The sequence below is a fragment of the Poecilia reticulata genome, linkage group LG20 (assembly GCF_000633615.1).
Source record: "Poecilia reticulata strain Guanapo linkage group LG20, Guppy_female_1.0+MT, whole genome shotgun sequence".
NCBI lineage: Eukaryota > Metazoa > Chordata > Actinopteri > Cyprinodontiformes > Poeciliidae > Poecilia > Poecilia reticulata.
In genome coordinates, this window is record NC_024350.1 from 9,803,431 (window position 1) to 9,811,830 (window position 8,400).

At 36.6% G+C, this 8,400-nt stretch overlaps 1 protein-coding gene across 9 annotated transcripts in view; it reads left to right on the forward strand.

Moving 5' to 3' along the window:
• Positions 1–8,400, forward strand: part of neto1l (neuropilin (NRP) and tolloid (TLL)-like 1, like) — a 70,392-nt gene that overhangs the window by 60,535 nt on the left and 1,457 nt on the right. The window contains exons 10-13 of one of the 9 annotated variants that reach the window (XR_536473.2): positions 859–1,489; positions 2,331–2,405; positions 2,573–2,624; positions 4,222–5,224. Coding sequence is in view for 5 of the 9 variants with exons in the window: in XM_008438636.2 (XP_008436858.1) it covers positions 859–1,489; positions 2,331–2,391 (692 nt within the window). In the remaining 4 variants the exon portion in view is untranslated. Of the gene's footprint in view, positions 1–858; positions 1,490–2,330; positions 2,625–3,608; positions 5,225–8,400 lie in introns of those variants that run through there. The other 8 variants (XR_001776048.1, XR_536471.2, XM_008438636.2 and 5 more) reach the window with 8 other exon arrangements.

Consider the following 8,400-nt stretch of genomic DNA (forward strand, 5'->3'; position numbering starts at 1 on the left):
ATATAATACAGTGTGGGTTCCTTTTAAATCAGTGAAATTGCCCTTTAATTGCATGCTCACTAAGAAGTTGTAAGCCATATATAGCAAGTTTTTCCAGCAACAGTATGGCATCATATTTTCTTAGTATTTACACCGGGGCATTCTCTATTAACAAAGGCGTACAAATAAGCATGTCAAGTGCTTTGGGTGTTAGGCAATGTACCTCTTTGCCAATTAAAAATAATAAACCTAATTATTTATATTAACATGAAAAGTCTGAAATAATGCTGTATTATCAAAGCCTTTTTTTTCACACATATTATGACAGAAGGGAAAAGGTAGACAGATAACACTTTAAAATGCTGCAGCAAAGTCACTTTAACTTCTCCAATCTTTCAGCCTTCACATCCTTTGCACACATTGTCACCACAGCTTCAATTGTACACCAAGAGTTATCACTTTTATTTGACAAGAACGGTCCTCAGGTTAAAAAACTAGCAATTCAGTTCATCTTTTTCTTCATACACAGAAAATTTGAACAGAAAGTCTTGTTTTGTACCTGGTGAATAGACTGCATAGTTTGCTTCTGAATTGTGCAAAACAAAACAAAAAAGAAGCTCCGTGGGATTTTGAGGTCATCGTTTTTCTGCTGTAGTAATGCATTAGGTCCCACAATGTTTTGAATTATTGTGAAATGTCAAGTTTTATTCCTTTTATTCCTTTCCCTTTCATTCCTTTTAATGTAACCCACTACTCACATTACTGAGACAACACTCAATGTTTTGTCTCCGCTCTGCTATTCCTGAGAAAATAATATTGATATTTGGCATGAGATTCTTCTTCCTTCATATAGGTTTTCATGTGTTTCTACCATTGCAGAGAAAACTAATACCAAATTCCTGGACAATCTGAATTCCACAAACGGGGCCATAATTGGTGTGACTTGCTGCATCGTCTTCATCCTCCTCATTGTCTCAGTAATTGTTCAGATAAAGCAGCCGCGTAAGAAGTACATCTTGCGACGAGAAGACTTTGACCCCACCATGTTTCAGGAGGTCTTCGAGCCCCCTCACTATGAGCTATGTACTTTACGGAGCGCTGCCACGCCCACAGCAGCCTCTGCAGATTTGGTTGACTTGGCAGAGGACTTCGAGAACTACCACGCCCTCCGCCAGACCTCCTCCCGCTGCATCCACGACCACCACTGTGGCTCCCCTTCCTGCCCCGGATCCGCGCACATATCGCAGCTGTCGCTCAGCGGGCGAGGGAGCCGGAGTAACTTAAGTGCCCGTGACTCAGGGGCCGCGGCAGCTCTGCTCGCAGACCTTCCGCAGCCGCCCATGTCGGTGCGGCCGCTGCTGCCGGCCACAGGGAACCGCAGGAGCATCTTGGTCATGAAGCACAGCTACTCGCAAGAGGCGGCAGACAACGGGTGCGACCTGGACGATGACCTGGAAGAAGTTCCCACGACGAGCCACCGACTGTCGCGCCACGAAAAGGCAGTACAGCGGTCAGTATCCATAGATTTCTGATGAGGAAGGAACAGCTGCACCATAGTTAACAATGACAAAGTTTGAAATGTGCAACAAATATTCACCTATGTTTTTTTTTTGTTGTTGTTGTTTTATTTGAGCATTGTTCTTAGTCTTCCTTTTGTTGTTTATTTACCATTCACTTTTCAGTTCGCCCTCTTTACTCGCCTGTTTTCTGCCATCCCATATTCTAACAAAGGGCTAAAATGCAGTGTGTCTCATCTCGCATGCTCATCCTCAAACTTGTAACACATCCCAGTTAGCTTTCTATAATTGTTCATATGTATTTGACAGCTATATTTAATTCAATCTGTTCTTTGAGATTTGTCATTTTATTGTCATTGATGCCATTTGTTTTAGTCTCTAATCTGACAATAATCAAAAGGGCTTAAATTGGTGCCTTGTTGAAATTCCATATATTTTTTACAATAATGCAAGTTACAAAATATGCATTTGATTCCAAACTGTGATACGGAAAATATGTTCTCTTGACATTAGCATCTATATTATTAACAAAAATAAACATGTTGTAATGGCATCTAGAATGCTTGAAAGCTGCAGTGTGTTTACAAAACTACTGTTTGAAGGAATCATAGAGCATTTAAGAAACGTTATATGAACTTCGCATGCACTTTCTATGTACTCACTCCAGGATAATCCTGATTGTGCTGTAATGATTAACTGCAGTTGTGCATGTAAGGCTCCTTGAGCCCACCAAATGGCAAATTAAGTTTATTACATTTACAGTGTGTAGTACATAATGCATTCTAACCTCTATGCAAAATGAGTTTATTGAATGAAAGAGACATAACATTTCAGGTTCTGCCTCATTGGCTCTTTGAGCAAACATGAATCAGAGTACAACACAACTAGGGTCTAGGAGACAATCCCAAGGTAAGCACGCTTATCTAACACTCAACACCTTTTTTGTTGTGTAATTGCCATCTGCCCCTGTCAATATATACTTTTGTCAATTTTTTTTTTTTCCTTTTCTGTGACTTTTGCATGGGCTTTTTTGTTATTTTTACCAGTTCCGTTTTGTATGTATATATTTTTTTTAGTCTTACTGTTTATCAAGATGGTCTTCCTGCTTGTAGCCATCTTGCTTTTAAAGTGAGTATGTTCGTCATTAAAAAGCCTTTTCTCTAATAACCACTTTCACATGCATTACCATGGACTTCTAGACATTTTTCTTGAAACCGATGCATTTTTCAAGAAAAATATGTTATATGTTATAATATGTTATAACTCTTATTATTTCTCCAAGTAGAATCACAGATCATTCCTTGCCAACTTACATAATCTTCCCAGTTTGCACTCTCCTCATTGGTAGATTGAAGACTTAAGAAGACAAACTCTTATTATTCCCTCAATTTAAGAAAAACATTCATCTTTGTATTTTTTGTTACTATCTTTTATGAATTTACAGTGTAACCAAATGCAACTTAAACTTTTATTATAACCACGAGAATTATCTCTGCCAATGCTAAACAGCTTATTCTAATATTGGCTTGTCTGGTTTAATTTTTTTAGATTGCAAGATTGAAGTTTGACTGCCAAGAGTAGCAATATGACATTTCTGTAATTTAACAGACAGGTTCTGTAGTGGGTTTGGGTTGTTGAAAAACAAGCACAACAATCTGTCATCTCCTCTCTGTGCTGGTCACCAGCTTGGTCACGCACAACGGTGGGGTGTCATTCATTCTTCAATCACCATCTGTCACAGGTCAGCCACCGTGCTTGTGCTGCTCATTGTGTCACGAACAGCACACCCAAGCTGATCCCGCAAGTATTCAATAGGACAGAGGTCAAAAACAGCCATTTCCACCCTTCCACTCCCAAATTCTCTCTTTGATAAACCCTGTTCTGTGGCGACATGGGATTGTCACTGTGTTACAACACATAAAAGGTCATCTGGATGCAATGTTTTTGTCAAAAATTGAAATAGTGCGTTCTGAGTTAATCAAATAACTTGTTTATGGATAAGTAAAATGAGTGTAAACATCAATTTTGAACCAATTTAGAACAAATTACAACTTAATATTTTAGTTTTAGAAAGTCCGAAAAGTTTTCACTGACATTTTTTTTTTTCTTCAGAGCTGTCAGTGGTCTGAGATGGGAAAGTTTAAGTTGGTAAGGAATGACCTGTGGAAAAAGATAACCATTCATATATAGTCAGTACAAAGAAACTTAATTTGCTAAGATCGAAGCACAGGAATGGAAACCAAACACGGTTCTAGATTTTTAAGTCTAAGAACAATTTTGCACTTAATAAAGCACATTGAGATCCCATATGCCGTCAAGTTACACCTACATGGGGATCCTCTTATAGAATTGCATGACATATCAGTTCTTCTTATTATGCTTGTGTGTAACATTTTATGTGCAAATGCTCCATGACATTGCTTGCATGAGGTTGCAAAAACCCCTAATGTGACACAAGAAATTGTAAGCACCCAGTAGTAATACACAGAACTGTTGAGTTATTTTATTTATTTTTTTATCCCTAATAGTTTGATTTAGTCCAAACTGTTTGATGAAGTAAAGCGTGATTGTGCTCTAAAGGGCCGCAGCTTCATGTGTGCATATAATGAAGTCGTTCCAACAATTACTACTCATTGTTTTGTGTCTTAGCGTGAGAAATGTGCTGTCTTAATGTGTCTGTGTCTGCTTATGCTGTACTTTATGTTGCATTGTCTCCATCATGTAGACTTCTTGAGAATAGTGCTATCCTGGAACAGTACGAACGGGCGTCACTGACCCATGACAAAGCGGAGCGGAGATTTACACCAGCATGATGCTGATGATGATGATGATGAGGGGACACTTTAATGAAATGGATACTGGAGGTGTATTCATGCGCAAAGATTACAAAGGACTAGATGGAAATACTCTAGCCACAATGTTGTGAAGGACGGATATCTGAAAAACAGTCGTCTCTGCTGCTGTTGCAGTTTTTTTTTTTTTTTTTACTTTTATAGAAGGAACACAGTTCAAGGACCTCTGCAAAACATCTGTGTCATTAACATAAATTCCTTCTGACCACAAAAGAAGTTTGAACATGTCTAAGTTCGTTTTTCAGCATGTCTTTTTTCAGTCAGTGGCATACATGTTATGATTTTCACAACAAATTATACAGGCTTGCAATTGGTCTACTCTCTTTGAATTTAACTCTACGTATTACTAAACTATTTTCATTTTATTTATTGTGGGGTTACGAAACCTCGGTTTTATGTTGGATAATAATGTAAGGTAGAGGCTTGTGGACTGTGCATGCTGTTTTATTTTCCATTAAACCATTAACATACTAACATTAAAGTTGAAAGAAAAAAGAAACACTTATTCATGCACCGTATGACCTTTAGATGCTATTTAAATAGCATTCACAAAATGCGTCAAATACATTGAATGTCTTGTGGGTAAATCACTACACGACGTTCTTCAATCTTAATTTCACAGCCTGATTTGAGTTTGACGTCGCTGTCTTTTGATATGTTGACTAACCATTTGACTTAAACGTTCACTTTAAAATGAGCCTTTTCGACAAATATTTAAGTCTGACTGACTTCTCTTCTACTGAAGCTCAATATCTTTGTATGAAAAGAGACTTTTATAATAACAAACAATGAAGTGACAGTTTAAACATTGTTCAACTTATCTTTCAGGGCTTATTTTGCTGATGCTTTTCAAAATAAATGCAATGTTTAAGCTTTCTTTGATTCATCAGATGTTTATCAGTTCCTTCATGTGTCCATTAAGCGTGTCCTCAGATTGTTGAACAAACCATTGATATCTCAGCATGCAGAGAGCGTTTGGAGAGCATAGCTACTCTGAGGTTAAGGTTATTTAATCTAAGTGTTATTTTATTGCAGTAATATTTTTGATTAGCACTCGCATTTATTCCAATGCCAATGACATTAAATTGCAATGCACATGCTGTTGTATTTTTTGAAATGCCTAAGAAAATTGTTTCGGCCTGGTTCTCCTGGGGATTAAATTATATATAATATAGCATCAGATGCATAGAAAATTGATGCCTGAGCATAATTTATTTAAAGCTAGGTACCTTTGTAAGCCATTGAACCACAATGCAGATACTCAAGTTTCATAGAAATACATGTTTGTATACATCCTCCTGACTACCAGGAAAAGAAATATTGTCCAATCACAATTTTTTAAAATCCCACAGTCTTTGTAAGGTAATAAAAGGTTTTATGCACTTACTTTGTCTCTTCCCATAAAATGTGTTATTACTGATAAATGCCATTTTTATGAATTAGAAAAAGGTACGTACAAAAGTCCCACCCCTTCACATGTGGTATCATTGAAAAGCCCTAATTGTCCTCTCTAGATACCAAAAGGAATTAATTCAGTAGAATGCAGGGGGTGGGAGATATTCTAGTTTAGAAATGTCCTCTACAGAGGACAAAAATGAACTACTGGTAGTCAGGAGGAGGATATATATAGCAAACACATGAAAATAGCATATTGACATTGACCGTTTCTTCTGCTTTGCTTTTTAAAAAAACAAAAAAAAACAAAGAATCGATATATTATTTACCTAATTTTAAGATGACCTGAAGACCAGAACATTTAGGTAATCATATTGCTTATATTTTTTTCTGGAATGTAAACTTTTATTGATGAAATAGGGTGTACTTTCATTATCACATGATAGGGAGTACTTTCTTTATCACATGTCTACAAAAAAGAACAGTCAAGCTATCCAAATAGCTGGAATAGTTTTGTAAGAAAAACTAACAGATAAAAATGGTTTGTGTTTACAATCATGAGGATTATCATAATGATTACACGTTCATTAATCATAATTATATCCTGGTCATCATTATAAAATCAACGTTACACATTGAGCTTTGACAGTCAGTCATTGGTGTTTCATTGAGCAGATATCAGTCACAGTCGAGGACGGGAAAAAGTTGTCTGTTTAGCTGCAGCAATTGTTTTTAGATGGCTCCATTAAGTGCTAAAACACGCAATAAAATTTAAGATAATTCTTTCTAACCACCAAAATATTTTCTCTTTTACCAAATTTGTGAACACTGTCGACTTAAAACTATATTTTGTATGGCATAACACGGTTTTGCTCTGAGGCTGAAGTAATATTTGACTCTGGTCTTTCCAAAACATGAATATTCTTCTTTTTCTGTTGTTTTCCATCTAGTCTGTCATTAGTTCGAATGAGTTTGTGTGCTTTAATTTTTCTTTGTCATTTGGCACGACTTAATCTTTCTTAAAACCCTGTACTATGGTTTGCTGCCCCGACATTCACCCAAATGTTTTTGGAGCACAAAACTCAATTTCAAGAGGTTTAAGATATAAAGTGCCAACTTTACTGTTTCCCCGACATCACAGCTGTAAGATTTAGGCTTGCTTTTACGCCCAGTTTACTGCAGCTGCCCTAGCATGAATGGTGCATAAGAGTTACTGTTTTGCACTCCAAGTTTCCCAAACCTCACAATCCCACTCACACACATTTGTCCAACAAGGACCATTCTGCTGAAAGCAGTCTAATTTATTACATCAGATATGAATCAATGATGATGTATACAGATAGTGACCTCAAATATTTGTCTCCAGGTTTAATGACTTATTACATCTTAAGATTAAGATGATCATATTCCTGTCTAGATAAGCAGACAGGAATATATGTTTAACACTTATTTAGTGTTTAGTTAACACCATGTTGCCATTCAGTGTTAAACTAAATGGGCGATAAACTAAACCCAATTAGTTTTACACCAAATGGCAACATGCAAATGAGATTAGATTCAGCATACTGTTGTGCAACAGGAATTGTATCAATGTTTGATGTAACTATTAATAATTATGTCTAATAATTTACTATTAATAAAATTAGTAGTAGAGTTTAAGTTTCTTTTTTTTTTTTCTTTTTTTTTTTTTTTAGGAAAAAAAAGTCTGGGCACCATTCCACAAAATCGTTAACCAAACTCGTCAGTCTCACATGAAGTTGTGAATTGAACCCTACTGAACAGAAAATACTTCACACATTTACCGGAATACACAAAAACTTCTTTTAAAAGAATCTGAATTTAGAAACGAAAATAGATTCCCCTTACAGTCAAAATATTCAGCCAATAACTCCCGTATCGGACTGCTAATTATGCAATCTATCTACTGCTCCACAGACAATGAACAATCAAGAATCAAATCGACTAACTAATGAACTGCAATTAAGGAATGGAATACTGAAATATACGTCAAGACTGAGCTAATTAAGAATACACGTGGGCACAACATGTGAGGGAAGAGGAGAGAAAGAAAAGGGGGAGATGAAGATGTCAAGCATCGCGCCGATAAAAAACCACTTTCGCAAAAAGCAATAAACCTCGTTTAGTCTTTAGAGCTACACAAAAGGCACAAAACGCGTGAGTGTCTTCTTAGGATGATTTCTCCACCGCCACTTTATCTCTGCAGCTTGTGATGAGTTTATCGAGTATGTGGCATAAGTAAGTTGGATTTCAGCACTATGAATGCTGGGAGATGCTGTCCGATCACTTGACTTTGAAAAGGGCTCCTCCAACAATACCTCACTTGTTTGGCCATGTTTATTACAGTGCCTTTACTGTGCACAAGACACACCCCATTGACTGCAATGCATTCTAACAGAAAAAAAAGTGGAAAAAAAAAAAGTTCAAGGTGCAACTGACAGTTTCCATCTTATTTGCCAGTGTTTGTGCTGCCTACAAGACTGTGCTGCCACCATGTGGTGAGCCATATCCCCTACATGAAAAAAACAAAAACAAAAAAATACTCTACTATTTGGAACTTCACAATTAAGGAATAGTTCAAAAAGTTGTTTATTTTGATGGGCAATACCACTGTTTAATTTCAACACTTTATATATATA